The sequence below is a fragment of the Colobus angolensis genome, unplaced genomic scaffold (genome assembly GCF_000951035.1).
Source record: "Colobus angolensis palliatus isolate OR3802 unplaced genomic scaffold, Cang.pa_1.0 Scaffold7, whole genome shotgun sequence".
NCBI classification, from domain to species: domain Eukaryota; kingdom Metazoa; phylum Chordata; class Mammalia; order Primates; family Cercopithecidae; genus Colobus; species Colobus angolensis.
The window spans coordinates 25,131,785-25,151,560 of NW_012120709.1; the positions used below are offsets into that span (position 1 = coordinate 25,131,785).

Below are 19,776 nucleotides of genomic sequence, written 5' to 3' on the forward strand. Positions count from 1 at the left end.
TTCCTACAATGCAACAAAATAAATTCCAAGGGATACGTCAACTGGATTGGGTTTGGGAAATAATGAGAAGGGGCTGGGCACAGTGGCTCACACCTGTAATCCCAGCACTTTGGGAGACCGAGGTACACAGATCACTTGAGGCCAGGAGTTCAGAGACCAGCCTGGCCAACTTGGTGAAACCCATCACTACAAAAAATACAAAAATTAGCTGGACATGGTATCACACACCTGTAATCCCAGCTTACTCTGATGGCTGAGGCATGAGAATTGCTTGAATCCAGGAGATGAAGGTTGCAGTGAGCTGAGATCATGCCACTGCACTCCAGCCTGGATGACGGAGTGAAATTCTGTCTCAGGAAAAAAAAAACAACAACAAAAAAAATGAAGCTCTGTGAGTTTTACCCCTGTGGTTGGAATATTTGTAAAATGCCTGGTTTCCCTTTCCTGCTTTCGTCAGTGACTGCTCTGGGAGTCTGTCTTCTAGCCCCTGTCCTGGGGCTCAGGCATTGCAGCAGTGGCCACTGGTGTCTGGTGTGGGAGATGGATAGAATCAGCGATCTATGGGGCTGTGTGTTTTGTTTTTTTCTTTAAATAATGTGTGATGTTTCCTGGCCATTTTAATGTTCTTCTGGGAAAGGAAGAGTAGAAAAATATTCCAGCTGACTGAGAATTCTAGTTCGTATCAGAGGTAGAGTAAATCTTAGTAATTACCTAGTTCAAAGCCCATGTTTTACATGGAAGGAAACTGAGGACCAGAGAAGGGATGTGACCCAAACAAGGTCCCATGGGAAGTCAGAGACTAGATTTCTTATTGGGCTTTTCTTCCCAGAGTTCTTATCTGGCCTCTTACTTTATTCTGTTTGGCTCAGGAGGGAAAAGAGGGACAGGGCAAGACAAAGATGCTGTGTCTTGGTTATAGGTGGGAAAACAGGCACAGAGTGACTTCGCAGTTTGCCTGGCCTTAGATAGAGTCAACGTAGGCATAGTAGGTCCCCACTTTTGCCATAAGCCCTATGGAGCCAGAGTGACCACCATGGGTTGGGTATGGGTGATGTCAGGCTGTTGGGGTTTAGAAGTGAAGCCAAGGGGCCTGGACAGGGAAATAATGAGGGAAGAGAGGAGACTCTCCTGACCCTCCCTCTTGCTCCCAGGCACGACCCCTGACCCGCTACCTGCCAATCCGGAAGGAGGACTTTGACCTGAAGACACATATTGAGTCATCAGGCCATGGTGTTGATACCTGCCTGCACGTGGTGCTCAGCAGCAAGGTACAAGGCGTGTGTGGCCCTAGGGTGCTGGGGAGAGGGAGGACCCCATTGTGAGAGGCACCTCCTGGGTCGTTGGAATAGTGGCATCAGTCTCTACCCTTATCTAACCAGATCTCTGTCCCAGGACCTGATGTGCTGGCCTGAAGAGATGTTGGGGACAGTCCCCCATGAATACAGGCACAGGCGATGGCACACACTTAAGGCTTAAGGGCTGCACATTTGGGTCCTTCCTTACTCCTGCTTCCCACCAGGTCTGCCGTGGCTACTTGGTCAAGATGGGCGGCAAGATAAAATCATGGAAGAAGCGCTGGTTTGTCTTCGACCGGCTCAAGCGCACCCTTTCCTATTATGTGGGTGAGTTCCAACAAGGCCGTCCTGGGGGCCAGCCAGGACCCATGGGCTCTGTTACCCAGGATGGCTGGTCTTCTAGAAGGAGGCCAAGCTTCCAAGTAGGGGACCAGAGGCTTGGACTGGGCCTTGCCCTCCTTCCCTGAAATGTACACAACGTACCTGGTTCACCTCCATTTATGTGTTCATTCATTCATTCCTTCATTCAGCAATGTTACTAAGCATCTAATAAGTTCCAGGCACTGTTCTAGGCTCTGGTGATAAGTAAGATGGCCACAGCTCTCTCATGGAGCTTATAGTCGGGGAAGCAGACAAGAATTATAACAATGCACAATGGGTATGCTGATAGGAGACTTCCAGGCTCTGCAGGAGCATGGGGTCTTATGGTCGGAGTTGGGCGGGGAACTCCCCCTTGGACAGATTCCATCAAAGACTCCAAGACAAGCAGTTGAACAGTGCCAAGGAGTGCTCAAGATAGCCCAGGAACAGGCCGACTAGACCCTCTTGCTCCATCAGCTCTCTCCGTTCGAGCCTCTAGCCTAGTTTCCCATCCCTGGAACTTCCTTTGTACTTTTCCCACTTGGAGCGTGGGATGCTGTGTTATACCCTAGTCAGGAGAAGGTAAGGTATGCTGCAGTAACAAGAAGTCATAAAATCCCAGTGGCTGTACAGGTGCAGTGGCTCACACCTGTGATCCCAGCATTTTGGGAGACCAAGGCGGGCAAATAGCTTGAAGCTAGAAGATTGAGACCAGCCTGGGCAACATGGTGAAACCTTGTCTCTACTAAAAGTACAAAAATTAGCTGGGCATGGTGGCATGTGCCTGTAGTCCCAGCTACTCAGGAGGCTGAGCACAAGAATTGCTTGAACCCAAGAGACAGAGGTTGCAGTGAGCCGAGATTGCACCACTGCATTCCAGCCTGGACAACAAAGTGAGACTTTGTCTCAAAAAACTTAATTAAAAGGCCGGGCATGGTGGCTTATGCCTGTAATCCCAGCACTTTTGAGAGGCCGAAGTGGGCAGATCACATGCTCAAGAGATCGAGACCATCCTGGCCAACATGGTGAAACCCCATCTCTACTAAAAATACAAAAATTAGCTGGGCATGGTGGCACATGCCTGTAGTCCCAGCTACTCAGGAGGCTGAGGCAGGAGAATCACTTAAACCCAGGAGGTAGAGGTTGCAGTGAGCTGAGATCATGCCACTGCACTCTAGCCTGGCGATAGAGCAAAACGCCATCTCAAAAACAAAAAAAGAAATATTAAAAAGGAAAATCCTAGTGGCTTATAAGTACTAGGTTTCCTTATGCCCAGTACATGTGGACTGCACATCGTGAGTTGGTGGGGGCTCTGCCCTGCATCAGTGTTATCTTTGCTTCAGCATGCCTTTTGGGAACATTTCTGGCCACAGTGGCAGAGGGAAAGAGAGGCTGAAGTAAGCCTGGCCTTGGTATTAAATGTCCCAGCTGGGAAGTGACACACATCATTTTTGTCCACAATTCATAGGCGGGGCTGTCTGCCAGTCACACAGCCTCACCCAGCCACAGAGCTGGGAAGAGCAATCCTGCTAGGAGCTCAGAAGAGGGGAAAGGGCTGCAGAGTTTGGTGCCAGAGATGCTCAGGTCTGGAGTGCCCTTTTCCCCCCTAACCTGGTCCCTGATCACCTGCTGGCTCCTCTAAGAAGCCTTCTCTGACCAGCCTGGGTCCTGGGTGTTTTGAGGAGGCAGGAAAGACAGAAGCACAGGTGTCCCATGTTTCTCTCTGCACCAGGAAGGTAGAGGGACTAGGGACTTTGGAGAGGAAGAAACAGGCCTGGGGAAAAGAGTTCCATTTGAGGCATGTTGAGATTGAGGTGCCTCTGGGACATCTAGGTTTAGGAGGATGGTCAGGATTAGAGGTGGAGTAATAGTTGAATCAGGTGGAATAATAGTAATAGCAGATAACCTTTATCAAGCACTTGCATGAGCCAGGTGCTATGCTAAGCACTCTGAATGCATCATCTCATTAATCTTTGAAATAAGCCTATAGGGAAACACTATTTTTATGCCATTTTACAGATGAGAAAAATGATACTCAGAGAGGTTAAGTAAATTGCCCAAGGTCCCACAGCTCCTAAGAGACAGAGATAAGTCTGAACCTGGGCAGTCAGACTTCAGAGCAGAGAAGAGGGGAGGGAGAGGGCCGAACCCTGGGGCAGGCCTACCTGTGTGGGGAAGGAGAAAGAGGAGAGACCAGCAGAGAGAGAAGGGGCAGGAGACAGGAAGCCAGCACTAACCACATGCCAGGTGCTGGGCTGGTGCTTGGCATATGTGGCCTTAGTTAGCGTCTGTGAAACAAAAGGAGACCAAGTTCAGATGGCAGGAATAGAAATGGGAGCAGAAACAGGGAAGGAAGCCAGCCAAAGGAGCAGACATTCACAAGCAGGAGGTGTCACCAGTGATGATGGATGCTGCAGAAAGGCCAAGAAAGATGTGGCCCAAAGGCTGTTAGGCTCAGGGATGGGAGCTTGTCAAGAGAAGGCTTTCTGCTGTGCATGGGGCCAGGAGCCAGATTGCACAAGATTGAGGATAGGTGGGTGGTAAGGAAGCGGAGGCAGGAGTGTGTTACTATTTCCTGTGAAGGAAGGGATGAGAGAGAACAGGGGCTGGAGGGCTGAGCAGGCCCAGAGCCAGGCAGGGCTGGTCCTTTTCCAAGGAGGAAGTGTCAGAAATGGGCCTGGATAAGGGCCCTGGGTGCCCTGCCTGTTCCGCTTGGACCCTCTTCCTGCCAACTTGATAGAAACCCCCTCATTGCATGGAGTCCAGATTACATATTATCTCTAGGAAGCCTTTCCTGACCCCACCTTACTAGGAGTGATTCCCATCCTCCTCTGAAGCCCTGCATTATCCAGCGTCTGTTTTTCCATGTGACATCAATCCAGGAGTGTAATGATATAATAACAGTGTCACGTTATGTGCCACACACTGTGCTGAATACCTTAAATGTGTTCTTTCATTTAATACTCATGACAACCTGTGATGCGTAGGTGGTCTCATGGAGTTCCTAGCCATGCCTTTACTAGCTATTTACATAGCTGAGTGTCTGTATTTTCCTCCCTGTGAGATTGTAGTTTCCTAAGAGAAGGGTCTCTGACTTATCTCTGAATCCCGGTGTCTAGGACTCAACTCATTCAGCATTGAGTACCTACTGTGTGCCAGGCACATAGTTGTTTGTGTTGGAGGAGGTAGACCATGAATGGATAAAGGAGGATTCCGATTCAGCATCAGTTCTATACAGAGGAGCATCTGTGCTGTGGGAACACAGGAGAGCACAACTGTGCACTGTCATGGTGCCATTTTGCGATGGGTCTTGAAGATTGTTTAGGAGTTTGCCAAGGAAATGGGCTGGAGGAGACAGTTCCAGCATACAGGGTGTATTATTAAGGGAACAGTGAGAAGCTCAGATAGGACTTGGGACTCATGCAGGGGCAGGTTGTGATACAAGGCTGGAGGGACATGTTGGCACCAGTCTGTAAGTTGCCTTTACCAAGCCACAGAGGTTGGGGAGAGGAGGCGCACTCGGGGAGGAGCTTACTTCCAGCCGGCACCGTTGAGTTTAGTGATTGGCGTGACCTCTCCATAGGACCCAGGCTCACTGTTAAGGATATCAGCTGTAGCATCTGAGCAGTGCCACAGACAAGGTGGCCCAGGCCCTGTGCTTTCCCTTGACAGGGATCCTGCCCCTTCTCACTGAATGGTCACCTCTGCTCAGGTAGTTTGCCCCTTTCCTGCCACCTCTGACTTCCAGAGGCTATATGTTATATGTATATGCTAAATGCTCTGTACACATCAAGGGAGTGTGCTTCCTTTCTTTTTATTTTATTTTATTGTATTTATTTATTTATTTATTATTTTATTATTTTGAGACAGAGTTTTGCTCTTGTTGCCCAGGCTGGAGTGCAGTGGCGCGATCTCGGCTCACCACAACCTCCGCCTCCCAGGTTCAAGTGATTCTCCTGCCTCAGCCTTCCGAGTAGCTGGGATTACAGGCATGCGCCACCATGCCCAGCTAATTTTGTGTTTTTAGTAGAGATGGGGTTTCTCCATGTTGGTCAGGCTGGTCTCGAACTCCCGACCTCAGGTGATCCACCTGCCTTGGCCTCCCAAAGTGCTAAGATTACAGGCGTGAGCCACTGTGCCTGGCCACTTCCTTTCTTTTTGTAAAAAAATAGGTAAAAGTATTCATAAAGTTCAAAAATAAAAAATATATAAAAAGGTTTAAATTGAGAATTATGCCCCACCCAGTACAGGTAACTACTTTCATTAATCTCTTGTGTGTCTTTGTAGAGTTTCTGTAGGAGAATATAAACAAATATTTTTTCTTGCACAAAAGGTGGCATGCAGTACATTCCTTTTTTTTTTTTACCTCCTAATGTGTCTTAGAGATCATTCTATATCAAATTTATCTATATCTAGATATTATATCTGGGTATATACTATAGGCTTATTTCTCTGTATCAGATATTTCTTTCTTTCTTTCTTTTTTTTTTTTTTTTTGAGACAGAGTTTTGCTCTTGTTGCCCAGGCTGGAGTGCAGTGGTGTGATCTCGGCTCACTGCAACCTACGCCTCCCGGGTTCAAGTGATTCTCCTGCCTCAGCCTCCCAAATAGCTGGGATTATAGGCATGCACCACCACACTTGGCTTATTTTTGCATTTTGAGTTGAGACAGAGGTTTCACCATGTTGGCCAGGCTGGTCTCGAACTCTTGATTTCAGGTGATCAACCCTCCTCAGCCTCCCAAAATGCTAGGATTACAGGCGTTAGCCACCATGCCCGGCCTGTATCATTTTACTTAACAGCTGTATTTAGTCTTCCATGATGTGGCACACACTAACTTATTAACCAGTCTCCACTTCATTGATATTTTGGTTGTTTCCAATCTTCTGTGACTATAGACAATACTATACTTAATAATCTTGTGTATGTTACTTTGTATATGTGAAAGAGAAATTCTCCTAAATGTAAGCATTGGATCAAAAGATAAATGCCTTTCTAATTTTGATAGACATGGCCAAATCGTTCATAAGGGTTTTACCAATTTATACTCCCACCTGTCGTTAGACTACCTCCTTCACCATAGACTTGCCAAAAGTGTGCTGTATATTTGTTGTATGTTTTTGTCACTGGGTTAGGCGAGAAGTGGTCTCTCAGTGAAGTTCTGATTTGTATTTCTCTGTGATTATGAATGAGGCTGAGCATTATCCATATCTTTAGGATTCTGTATTGGGTTCTGTTTGGGGGTCTTGGGAGACTGGGATCTTCACCCCATTTCCCAGATTTGGAAGCTCAGGGCGTGGAACTCCACATAAATGGAGCTAGACCTGAAGTGTGACTGGCTCCATAGCCCACCCTTACTTGCTTTGCAGACAAGCATGAGACGAAGCTGAAGGGAGTCATCTATTTCCAGGCCATTGAGGAAGTGTACTACGACCACCTGCGCAGTGCAGCCAAGGTCAGGGGTGGAGGGCACCAGAGGGAGGCCAGAGGGACAGCCATGGGGAAGGGGTGGCCTGGTGGGGCTCTGGGAGCAAAGGCCTCCAGCCTGCTCTCTACAGAGGCTCCAACCCAGTCCTTGTTCTCTTTGTCAACTTTCTCTTCCTTTCTCCCTCTCCCCTTCCCAGAAGAGGTTTTTCCGCTTCACTATGGTGACTGAGGTACCCCTCCCCACTTAGCTGTAACCAGCACATTAACACCTCCTGTACCTCACTCATCCCTGACCCTTGACTCTCCCCTTCATTCCCCGCCCCACTTCCCACAGGCCCAAGGGAGGAGCAGAAAGCAGGTTGCAAAGAGCAAGAAGCTCCTCTGGGCTTGGGTGCCTCCCTCTCCTTGCTGCCTCCCTCCTCTCCTGGAAATGACAGCAGGATATCTCCCCGTAGGGGGCTGATACAGAAGGGATGGCTGGAAGGGGTGGAGGGGACCCTCAAAAACTAGATTTGATAGGGAGAAATTGATAAACAGGAGATATCTGAGGCTGGGGCCTGCTTCCCTAATGCAGGTTAGCCTCCCTGCCACCAACCCTCTGATGCCCACCCCAGTCCTGGTCTCTGCTCCTCTGGGGTCCCGGGGCCTAGCATCCTACTTGTAGCTTTCTCTGCCCGTATTTTGCTGAGAGGAAACTCTGGTCCTCACTGGAATAGCCCTTTGTGTCTGATCCTCTTGATACTCACTCTTGAACTTGGGGTGTCAAGGACCAGTGCCCCCCTTGTCAGGGTATAGCTCTGTCAGGGTCCAGGGAGTTTAGAGAGCCCAGGACTGCTGTGGTGTGAGAAGGGAACATTTCAGCCTGGGGCTCACATGGACTGGTGGGGACTAGGCTCTGGGCCTATTTAGGACTCAGTCCTAAGCTCCAGGGCTTTCCGGGGGCTGGGAGGGGAAAGGGCAGATAGGGAGGCAGGTGAGACTATTCCTAGGCATGGGTGAGCCCCATCTTAGACATTCCTCTCTTCCCTTGGCAGAGCCCGAACCCAGCCCTCACCTTCTGCGTGAAGACCCATGACCGGCTGTACTACATGGTGGCCCCATCTGCAGAGGCCATGCGCATCTGGATGGATGTCATTGTCACAGGGGCTGAGGGCTACACTCAGTTCATGAACTAACTGCCGTGGGCCTCCTGGCAGAGCACAACTGAGGCTTTTGTATAAGAAGACTTTAATATTCTGTAAAGAGCTTGGTCCTGTGAGTTTCTGGGCTCTGGCCTCCTGAAGAACCAGCCAGAAGAAGAAAAGTGGAGGTGGCTTTGCTGCCTCCTGGGAACCCAGAACTTGCAGTAACCCTTTAGGGTCCTGCCCCGGGCCCAGCCAGGGCTAAGGAACTGTCACAGAGAGGGCCTCAGCTCCGACCTGACACCTGCTCTCCCCAGCCTCTTTTCTCTTTTCTAAAAGACAAATTATGGTACCATAAGCTGCCAAAGATCCCCTCCTGCCTCAGACCCCTTTGCCAGGGGCATTGGGGGCTGAGCAGAACCACATCCAGAGTGGGGTAATAGCTCAGGCAGCCCACTTCCCACTTCTCAAACCCCACTCTGCCCCATTGTTCTCCTTTCCCATATCCTTTGTATCACCTTGCTCAAGGGCCAGAGATCTCAAGTGTCATCCTTGAGGTCCCAGGTCCATCCCCTAGTTGCAGACCCATCACCATGGTTACCATAGCAACTGCCTCATTGCCATGGTTACATACTAATTGCTGCAGCTCTGTGGCCCAGCCCACTGCTTCAGCTGTGGGCCATCTGAGGGTACGTGCCATCATCTCTCCAGCCCAGGCCCCTGGGCATCTCATGCTGGGGGAAAGGGACTGAACACCTGTTCCCTGCCCCATGCCTGTGTCTTCAGCCCTTACGCACAGCCTGCCAGCCCCCCAGTCCAGCCCTCTCCCTTCCACTGGTGCCTTGCTTAGAGCCAGAAGGGATGAAGCCGGGGGATCTAGGGAACAGAGGAGGAGTGATGCGGTTGGGAGGGGAAGCTAGAAAAGTTATGGTTGGAGTTCTGTACAGGGTCGTTTCCGACAGGGAAAGAGGATTCCTCCGATGCTCCTAGAGGGAAAGCCTGAGCAGGAGATGATGCAGCAGAGGGGAAGGGCCCTGTGGTGCCGCTGCCCTTCCTTCAGCCTCCGAAGGGCGATGGAAATGGAGAGTGGAGGACCAGGCCTCCAGCTGTCCGGCCTCGCCCTTCACGCCTTAACACAAAGCCCACCTCCCCTGCTCTCCTTCCCAGCATTAAGCCCTTGGTTGCGTGGGCCCAGGCTGGGGGTTTTCAGTATTTGTAAGCATTTCAGCAGAACAATAAAGCCTTTGGACTATGGAAGTGAGTGGAAGGCCGGAGGTGTGGGACTTGGCGCTGGGGCACTTGGGGTAGGAGGGATAGGTCTTTCCCCCCAGAGCAGGATCTCCACCCTATTCAAGGTTCCTGGAGGGAGCTAGGCCCCAACCCATGACCTCCAGGTCATGAACCTGCCCCCCACTTCACTCTGAGGACAGGCTGGGAGGTAGGAGGGCATGAAGAGGCAGGGGAAGATGGGAACTGGTACAGAGGTTTAATGGGACAGGAGCTGGGGCCAGGTGAGGAGGGGAGGGCTGTCACCGTGACAGGAGGCTGGGTAGAAGGGTGGCCGCCAGGCAGTGGGGCTCCAGGAAAGCCAGCTGGGCCCCTGAGGTCAGCCGGTCACCATAGCGGTCCAGCAGCATCAGGACCACGCCATTTGTCCAGCCAAAGCTCTCCTGGGAAAGGCAGGGCAGTGGGGCCCGGTTTCTGGGAAAGCCGCAGACCCTTGGTGGGGGCTGTGGGCTCTTTCCCCAGGGGCACTGGCCCTGCCTAACCCCAGCAGTACAGGAAGCACCAGTCAGCTCATCACCTGGGCCCACATGCAGGTGAGCACACTGAGGCCTGGGGTGGGGGTTGTGGCAGCAGAGCCCAGGAGTTCCCTGTAGGGCGATGGCCAGCCCGCCCCGGCCTGCTCACCTGAACTTCATACTCTCCTCCCGCACCAGGCTGTCCACTGTTGCTGATGTCATACTGGGGACAAGCGGGTGGGCTGTAGGTCAGGCACTGCCCCCAGCTCCAGGAACAACAAACAACCGGAGCCCTTGGGGAGAAGCTGCTCTGCTGGCCCAGCAGCCCCTGCAGTGCCCAGGAGTGGCCACTGGGTGCCGCCACCATCCCAGCTGTGCTGGCCCTGGGCCCTGCTGCCAAGCCTGACCCACCTCAGCACTGGGAGGCCCTGGGGGTGCAGGGAGGGCTCAGGCCAGCTCACCTTCTCATACATGGCTGACTTTTGCGAGTAGACATCAAAGTTGGTTCGGATCCAATTCTGAGCCAGCTGGAAAGCCACTTCCTGGGCCCGAGGTAAAGGTGCCTTGGCCAGGCCTAGACCCCATCACAGGCAGGACTCAACCTCCAGGTCTCCCATCCCAGACAGAGCAGAGGCTGCACCCTACTCTCCCCAAGGAGGGAAAGAGGCCTGGGTCCTAAGACTTCCTTTCTGAGACCATGGGCCAAACTGCCCTTAATCGAGGGCGCTGGTTTGAAGGGCAAACAGGACTGACTGCACTGGACAGGTCGGGTGGACATAAATGTTTGCCAAGCGGAGGCCAGGAGAGCAGAGGAGTGAGAGAAAGGACACGGAGCCTGCGTCTTTTGTTCACGCCTCCCCAGCACCAGGGAGGCCCACCTCTACACCCTGGGGAGGGCCCTTGGCTGTGCCAGCCCTGCCTCCTTACCTCTGATGACCAGGTCCTACAGGGGGGCCCAGGCATTGGGGAAATCCCACTGCTGGCCTGTCTTCTGGAGGGAGGTCGGGATTCCATACTGGTAAGTCAGGATCAGGCTGTCCTAGAAGGTCCCAGACATTCCCATGACTGTGGGTGGGGCTGGACTGGGAGCCAGGACAGGATACTGGGCCCCGCAGGAAGCCAGATGTCCCCTTCTTGACTCTTTTCTTCTTGGCTCACAGCTGCCCCCCGGTGGCTCTACAGGACCCACAGCCTGGGACAAGAGGCACAGCCAGAGGAAGCGGCCTCCCCTGCAGGTCCTGCTCAGGGGTCGGGAGGGGGTGGTGCTGCCTGCAGTGGACCCGAGGCACCTGCTGTGCCCTCACCTCCAGGTATTTTAGAGCCTTGTCTGGCACACCAGGGTCAGAGAAACACCCGGCCCAGAGTGGAGTGAGGTTGGATGGGTAAAACTCCTGGTTCTTCTTCTTGTTCTAAAGGTCGTAGTTGAACCAGGCACCGGTCTCCTCATCCCACAGGACTGCATTCAGGGCAGCCAAGTGCTGTGCCCTCAGGGTTCTATACTTTGTGGCCTGGGAGTTGTTCCCTGGGGCAGTGCTGCCTTTAGACCCAGCAGCCAGTGCCCTGCCTGCGGGCCCCAAGCCTTTCGTGGCTCTACTTTGGCCTCCACCCTTTGTGTTTCTCTGCAAGGACTAAGACACCCTGATGACCAAGGGGATGTGCCGACCTGGAACTGACCACACTTCTGGTGTCTAGGTCCTGGAATTTCCTGAGTATATAGCCCCACACTACTCCCAGGGAACCACTGGAGCTGATCTGTCCCAGGGTCTGTCCTCCCAAGGGTATTGGCTGGGTGGATTTCCCTAGCTCTCAGGGGGTCAAGAACAGCTGTCTGAGGAGAGGGAGTGGATGGATTTTGGATGTGTGGACTAGAGTTCCCCTCACAGACTCTAGAGACCCTCACAGTAAGAAAGGGAGGAAGGGGGGATTAGGGTGGGCTCCGTTTGTCCTCTTGTCTGGTACACAAATGTGAGTGCAGGTGTCCACTAGGGTGGGGCTCGACAGGCTGGGTTGCTGAAGGCCTGTCACCCCAGGGTCCTACTTCCAGTTCTATTGCCAAGTCTGAGGCAGGAAACCAGGCTCCCTGCTTACCCTTCCCTCCTGGGGTACCCACCCAGCCTGGAATAGAATTTGCTCATCAGCTCCTCTGCTTGGCATAGGAAGGCATTCAGGTCAACAGGCACCAGTTTGCTGGTTCGGATGCCACTAAGCAAGTTGGGGTTTGGGCCTCCGATGAGCCAGCGTGAAGTGAAGAGAAGTCCCAGCCAGACTTGGCCCCAGCCTTGAGCTCAGCCCACAGAGGCTCCCGGTCTCCTGTGAGGACACAGCAGGGAACCCAGCCAGTCCCGGCTGCAGGATAGGCAGCCAATGACAGGAGACCAGAGCCTGACACAGAGGTGCTCAGCCGCCCTGCCCCCAGCCCTCCCTCACCCTGCTGCTGTTCACCTTCCGGCAAGGTGTCAGCCAACTTCGCGTCTTTGCTGTAGGACTCAGGCCTAGCAAAGAGGAGAGGTGGGCAGCCCGGCACTAGTAGCTACTAAGCCCCTCTGTGGTCAAGAGGAGGCTGAGCCATCTCGATCCAACTGCCTTTGGGCCCCCACAGCCCAGGATTGCAGAGAGCTCTCGGTGTCACCATCTGAGAGGTCAGGCTAAGTCACTCCTCCTGCCCGGGGCATTGTGATGCTCTAACCATGGTGAGCAGGTAAGAGATTGAGGGGTGGGCTGTGCAGTTCCTCACCTGGGTCCCCCATGAGGGACATAATAGCAATTCAGGAGGTAGTTCTTTCCCTCCAAGCTCACAGAGACAGTCCTATTCTTGGTCCAAAAGTCCAATTCCAAGGCTAGCATCTCAATATTCTCCCTGGAGTGAAGCAGACAACACCTCAGCCCAGGCGCGCTGCCCATCCCCAGCCCTGAGAGGTCTGAGGTGGGGGGTAGGTCTGCAGAGCAGCACAAGAAGAGTGGTACCCACTGTAGGAAGGTGGTGTCGTTGGTGTGAGTCAGGTAGCAATCCATCATGAGGGTCAAAAGTGGGGGCTGGCTCCGCTGCAGGTAGTACACATGCCCGCCACTGGGGACATGCCCATAGCTGCCAAGAGGAAGGCCTGCTGAGATGCCTTCTCCCCAACAACTGGCACCAAGGCAATCCAGCTCCAGGCCTATGGCACACCTGCCAATCCTCCCCACCTAGGCTGGAGATGCCTGGGCCCCTCTCACGTTTTCACCAGGTCCAAGAAGTTCTGCAGCATGCCCTTCACCGTCTCAGCCATCTCCGAGAGGAGCAGACCCTCCATGACCCAGTAGGAGTCCCTGGGGAAGGGGCAGCTTAGGCACCACCCTACTGTCTCCCTCTGCCCTGCACACCAGCCAGTGGGGCACTCTGCCCTGCTCAAGACACCCTGCTGGCCCTGGGTTTTTGCACCACTGCCAGTCCTGCAGGCCCCCTGGTCTCTCAGGCCTGGGCGCTCACCAGTAGTAGAACTCAACAAAGCGACCGCCAGGCACAATGAAGGGATGTTCTGAGTAGATGAGAGAGAACCGTTCAGGGTGGCTGAGAACCTCTGGCTTCATCTGGAATCAGGAGAGAGGGCAAGGGGAGCCTAGAATCCCCATGGAAGCAGAGGCTGCAGGCAGCTGGGGAATCGGAGGCCCCGGGAGTCACAGGCTTTGGAGCCAGGCAGTTGGGTTCAGCTCTGGCTCCACTGCTGCTCAGCCATGTGATAAAGGCCTGGCCGCTGAGAGCCCTGGGGTCCTCATCTGTCACCTTCTGGCCTTGGGAGTCCTGGCTCAACTTGGTGCCCGGTAGAAGACCTGACCACTCAGCCAGGCACGGGGCAGGTATCCACCAAGCAGTGGCCATTACGAAGACCCAGGGTGGGCTGGGTGTTTAAGGGGGGTGCCAGCCCCCCATTTCCCCTCTACTCCTCATCCTTGCTGCCACCACCCAACCAGGCTCAGAGGATTGGCCCATCACCCCATTCTCTGAGCCAGGTAGGGGTAAAACCCCAAACCCTTTCCCCAGGTGAGGGGATATAGATGAGCAAAGTAGCTCAGGACAGGGCTGAGCACAGGGCCTGGCCCCAAGCAGCAGTAGCACTGACTCCTCCTGAGATGGAGACCTCCTGAGAAGGAGCTCAGGGAAGGAGACAGCCCAGCAGGCAGTGAACATCTACCCAGTACTGGGCAGCCTGGAGGTGGCAAGGCAGGCTGGGGTTTCCCCGGGAGGCTGGGGAGCCTTCCTGGAGGAGGCGAGGCATTAGAAGTAGATGCTGCTCTTCTGACCTCAAAAGTTCTTTCTAGAGGATTTCTATTTGGGGACCCAGGGGTCAGGAACTGGTTTCTCAGAAAAAGAAGCCTGATCTGTGCTCCGGAGACACTGTGGGCCCCAGGCACATTCCTCTCTCCAGTTCCCTTGGCCAGGCCTTGGGCAAGCCCAGGACGCTGATACCTTCTTCCCCAGCTTCTTCCAGAGCTGGTGCAGCTGCCCTGCCCAGACACGTAGTTTGGCATCTGAAATCTTCTGCAGAAACTGGGGGCTGGAAGAACACAGGCCCCCCAGGGTTCAGGGAGGCAGCTCGGTTGGAAGGGACCCTCTCTTGTTCCCCATCCAGAGTCATACCTGTCTTTCCAGTCTGCAGGGGTCCAGGGCTGCAGCTCCTGCCCCTTGGCCTGGAAGTGTTCCTAGACAAACGCCTGCAGCTGCTCCCTGGGGATGCTGTGATTGTGGTCCCTGGCCAACTCAGTGAAGATCTGCAGGACTTGTTCTGGAGAGCAGGCAGCAGGGAGGGGTCAGGAGGGTGTCACAAGCCACTCCCTGATCACAGGGACCTCTCTGCTTGTTCTTGCCCCCTGCCTTCTTTGGAGAGAAGGTTCTTTGGAGAAGAGGTTCAGCCCTAGGTGCTTCACCTGGAGCTATAGACAGAGGCATGTCCACAAACTGCTTGTCATCCTGGTAGAGCTTGGCCATTTGAACTTGGTGTAAGAGCTCCCCGTGGCACTAAATCTCGCTGCAGAGACAGGGATAGGAGCAGGTCAGGTCACCACCAGTACCCCATTAGGACAGAAGAGAAGGCTAGAGTCTGTGGCAGACTGGTCAAGGCGTGTTCCCTGGGACCGGACAAGGGCTGTGTGTGTGTGTGTGTGTGTGTGTGTGTGTTAGGAGTTTGTGGGGTGGAGTGACATACAGGGCTGAGGGAACAAGTAGGGTCTTCGGGCAGTAAAGTGCCTGTCCGACTGCCTGAACCCACACTGGTGGCTAATTTGAGATGGTGTAGAACAGCTGGTGGACAAAGGGAGGTTAGCACTTTAATCATACTGGTGTGGCCAATTCTCTGCACAATGGCCCTGTGTAGACTCAATCAGAAGGGCTTATGGCAGAAACCTGGGAGGTGCACTCAGCGGTGATCACTGAGATTGGGCCAGAACATTTCCAGGTGCAGTGTATGTAGAGGTCATTTGAGAGACAATTACTAGCTGGCTCTTGAGTGTTTCCAGAAACTGCTTCCATGACTGCAGAACACAAAATAATCCTGAAACCTGAAATACCCATAATGTCTTGGGTGATGTCAGAGGAACACTCTGTAACGAAAGCAGTGCCCAGAAGAGTTCCTGAATAAAATGGAAACGGTTTATTCAGGAGCGTGCTGCTCAGGGAATGCAAGGAGGTGCTCATGGTATTCAGGAGCAGGAAGCCTCTTTCCCTCTAGGGTCAACTCTGGAAGCACCGAAGAGCTGATGGATCCTAGTGCCACATAGGGGCCCTTTGAACAGCTCTTGGCTGAATGACAAAAAGCTGCTTGGTTTATAGGTAGAAAGACCTTGTTTGGAAGGCCTTTGCACTCTGACTGAGGATGGAAAATCTTTGAAGAAGGTAAGAACAAATCACCTCAGTGGATTGAATTGCATGCTGTTTGCCTTGCAGTGATAGAAGAATCGAATGATAAAAGCCCCTGTGTTTGGGTTTTTACTGACTCATGGGCCGCTTCCAATGGCCTGGCAGATGGGCAGTGAAAAACTGAACTACTAAAGTGTTGCCCACCTGGGGCATAACCCTATGGAAATGTAAAGGGCACATTAAAGTAGCTTTGCATATCAGGTTGTAGATGCAAATGTGCAAAATACTACAAGATGCTATATTAGAACAGAAGATGCTGTACCAGTGTGGACCACCAAGTTACATTTCTTCAGATCAAAGAACACAATTGACAGCATCTAGCGTTCAGCAACGGGGCAAGCAATACCACAGCAAAGGGACATATGGTGTTGCATACCATCCTCAGAGTAGCGCTTTGATAGAAAATTGGAACAGATAGTTGAAACATTTGCTGTCTATAGTGGGGGGAGGGAGATAAAAGCATGAAGGGGTGGCTTACATACCTTCAGAAATGTGTGCTCTGGCCGGGCACGGTGGCTCACACCTGTAATCCTAGCACTTTGGGAGGCCGAGGCCGGTGGATCAATTGAGGTCAGGAGTTCAAGACCAGCCTGGGCAATATGGTGAAACCCCATCTCTACTAAAAATACAAAAATTAGTCAGGTGTGGTGGCACATGCCTGTGATCCCAGCTACTTGAGAGGCTGAGGCAGGAGAGTCACTTGAACCCAGGAGGTGGAGGTTGCAATGAACCAAGATCACACCACTGCACTCCAGCCTGGGCAACAAGAGCAAGACTCTGTCTTAAAAAAAAAAAAAAAAGTGTGTGCTCACATTCAACTTGAGAGGAGCAAAGGAGGTCTCCATTGGATGGATTCCCCTAATTTTTCTGGGGGACCTGGGAAGAGGGAGGGCAGAGTTGTTGGTATGACTATATGATTTGTTCCCACATCATCTCAACTACATTTTCCTACCCAATACAGTGGCTCCAGGACTAGAACTGCAACTGTGGGTGTCAGAAGAAGGGACGATTCTCAAGGAAAAAACTGCAACTGTACCTTTAAACCTTTATGCCAGATTTACTAAGGGTCTGATGGGGTGTGTTGTGCCTTCATAGTATCTGGCTAAATTTGGCTTCTTAGTGAATGCAGCCATGTTGCCTAGTGGTCAAGATAGCCCACTAGTTCCACACCTTTGTAACTCTTCCTTATATGACTGGGAGCGGACTGAGGGCAAGGCACCTGCAACAGTACTGTTGGTGCTGGCAATGTGGATCAGCACAGTGGCCAAGCCTAATGTCCCTTCCAGAAGTGGAAAAATTTGGTAAAAATCAATGATGGGCTGGGCGTGGTGGCTCATGCCTGTAATCCCAGCACTTGGGAAGTCCGAGGCGGGTGGATCAGGATGTCAGGAGATCGAGACCATCCTGGCCAACATGGCAACACTCCTGTCTCTACTAAAAATACAAAAATTAGCTGGGCATGGTGATGCCTGTAATTCTAGCTACTTGGGAGTCTGAGGCAGGAGAGTTGCTTGAACCCGGGAGGTGGAGGTTGCAGTGAGCCAATATTGCATCACTGCACTCCAGCCTGGGCAATAGAGTAAGACTCTATCTCAAAAAAAAAAAAAAAAATCAATGACAGATGGTGAGGAAGAGATGCAGTAGCTGAGGGTAAAGGAATGAGTAAATGGGTTATGCAATGAGGGGAATGCAATATCATGTTGGTGCCTGGAGAGACTCAAAACAAGAGAGTAAGATTGTGTCTTAGCATGATTATACCAGATGCCTGAAAGGGGGAAGCCATGCATTTGCCAAGACGACTCCTGCTTTTGGGCCCTGACAAGGTCAAATGGCAGCCTGCAAACCTGAGTGGCACTGCTCTGAGACTTGGTCATATGATATGAGGATGAGCTGCACCAGTTGCTGACAACAGAATGTAACTCTAGCAATGTGCCAGAGATTTTTGACTCTTAATTTTCAGGTTACATCTACTACGAAGGATACCATTTGGGAAGGAATTTCCAGGAACTACTCTTTTTGGAGCCTTTGGATTATATGGTTTACAACTCCTGGCAGAGTAATCACTGTGTAACTGTAAACCTTGATCACTGAATGTTTAGAAAGGTCTCCAGTTAAAATGAACGAAATGTAACAGTAGCATGGCCAGCCTGTCCCAATGAGCTCCATGCACAAATGCAGATCACCCTTGTTTTTGTGGATGAAAAGCTGTTAAACAGAATAGAATAAAATTTTATTTTATTTTTTATTTTTATATTTTTTTTGAGACGGAGTTTTGCTCTTGTTGCCCAGGCTGGAGTGCAATGGCACGATCTCGGCTCGTGGCAACCTCTGCCTCCCGGGTTCAAGTGATTCTCCTCTCTCAGCCTCCCAAGTAGCAGTAGCTGGGATTATAGGCGTGCACCGCCATGCCCGGCTAATTTTGTATTTTTAGTAGAGATGGGATTTCTCTATTTGTTCAGGCTGGTCTCAAACTCCCAGCTTCAGGTGATCCACCCGTCTCAGCCTCCCAAAGTGCTGGGATTACAGGTGTGAGCCACTGCACCTGGCCTAGTTTTTATGTTTTTAGATAAGGGCTCACTCTGTCACCCAGGCTGGAATGCAGTGGTGCAATCACAGCTCATTGCAACCTCAATCTCCCAGGCCCAAGTGATCCTCCCACCTCAGCCTCCTGAGTAGCTGGGACTACCGGCATATGCCAGCGTATCCACCTAATTTTTTCTATGTTTTTTTGTAGAGACTGGGTCTCAATATGTTGCCCAGGCTGATCTTGAACTCCTGACTTCAAGTGATCCTCCTGGCTTGGCCTCCCAAAGTGTTGAGATTATAGGCGTGGGCCAGGATGCCCAGCCCAAATGGGTTTCTTATAGTATTAAAGCAGTAGGCATCCCATGATATGTCCAAATTCTCTTGGGGAACAGCCCCATGCTGAGACAAGGAAGGCTATGGGAGGCTTTATGGCATACTCAAACTAATTACACCCAGGTGTGATGACCACTCATCTAACCCTAGTATGGGGAACTCACAAATTCTGGGTACAAAACATGTATCCTAATGGCACTCAGGCCTTTAATGCAAAATGGCAACAGCATACATGGTGGAACAAACATTGCCCATGAGATAGAAAAAGCTCTAAGGGAGATAGGTTCCCCCATCATGGAACATGCTGAATTTATTAATCCTATTTTTTTCACCTTAAAATCTTTTATCCCTAACACATTCACTTTTTTTTTTTTTTTTTTGAGACTGAGTCTCACTCTGTCGCCCAGGCTGGAGTGCAGTGGCACCATCTCGGCTCACTGCAACCTCCACCTTCCTTGTTCAAGCAATTCTCATGCCTCAGCCTCCCAAGTTGCTGGGATTACAGGCATGTGCCACCACACCCAGCTAATTTTTGTATTTTAGTAGAGACAGGGTTTCACCTGTCTCTGGTTGGTCTTGAACCTTCTGACCTCAGACGATCCAGCTGCCTCGGCCTCCCAAAGTGTTGGGATTACAGGCGTGAGCCACGGCACCTGGCCTACAAATTTACTTTTAACAAGGAGAAGCATTTAGAGAAAAAGATGTATTAGAGGAGGAGGGAATACTTCCAAACTCATTCTACAAAGCCAGTATTACCCTGATCCCAAAACCAGATGAAGACACATCAAAAAAAAAATAAAACTACAGGCCAGTATCACTAATGAATATTGATGCAAAAATCCTCAACAAAACACCGGCAAACTTTGGCCGGGCATGGTGGCAAAACCCTGTCTCTACAAAAAAACAAAAAATTAGCTGGGCGTGGTGGCATGCACTCGTAGTCCCAGTTGCTTGGGAGGCTAAGGTGGCAGGATCGCTTGAGCCCAGGAGGCAGAGGTTGCAGTGAGCTGTGATTGTGCTGCTGTACTCCAGCCTGGGCGGCAACAGAGCGAGACTCTGTCTCAAAAAAAAAAAAAAAAAAAA

The 19,776-nt window shown here is 51.7% G+C and overlaps 2 protein-coding genes across 5 annotated transcripts in view; one reads left to right on the top strand and one right to left on the bottom strand.

Moving 5' to 3' along the window:
• The window catches only part of PHLDB1 (pleckstrin homology-like domain, family B, member 1), a 53,152-nt gene extending 43,693 nt beyond the window's left edge, over positions 1-9,459 (top strand). For 3 of the 4 annotated variants that reach the window (XM_011926899.1, XM_011926898.1, XM_011926897.1), the window contains 5 exons: positions 1,152-1,268; positions 1,520-1,622; positions 7,024-7,109; positions 7,279-7,311; positions 8,116-9,459. In XM_011926899.1, the coding sequence (XP_011782289.1) occupies positions 1,152-1,268; positions 1,520-1,622; positions 7,024-7,109; positions 7,279-7,311; positions 8,116-8,256 (480 nt within the window). In that variant the 3' untranslated portion in view covers positions 8,257-9,459. The remainder of the gene's footprint in view (positions 1-1,151; positions 1,269-1,519; positions 1,623-7,023; positions 7,110-7,278; positions 7,312-8,115) is intronic. The other variant, XM_011926900.1, reaches the window with a different exon arrangement.
• The window catches only part of TREH (trehalase (brush-border membrane glycoprotein)), a 24,771-nt gene continuing 13,979 nt past the window's right edge, over positions 8,985-19,776 (bottom strand). The window contains 16 exon segments of the mRNA XM_011927042.1: positions 8,985-9,078; positions 9,736-9,872; positions 10,114-10,167; positions 10,406-10,518; positions 10,872-10,983; positions 11,249-11,466; positions 12,055-12,187; positions 12,190-12,254; positions 12,387-12,436; positions 12,679-12,801; positions 12,913-13,029; positions 13,158-13,250; positions 13,411-13,511; positions 14,389-14,476; positions 14,560-14,704; positions 14,847-14,947. Of these exon segments, the coding sequence (XP_011782432.1) occupies positions 8,985-9,078; positions 9,736-9,872; positions 10,114-10,167; positions 10,406-10,518; positions 10,872-10,983; positions 11,249-11,466; positions 12,055-12,187; positions 12,190-12,254; positions 12,387-12,436; positions 12,679-12,801; positions 12,913-13,029; positions 13,158-13,250; positions 13,411-13,511; positions 14,389-14,476; positions 14,560-14,704; positions 14,847-14,947 (1,744 nt within the window).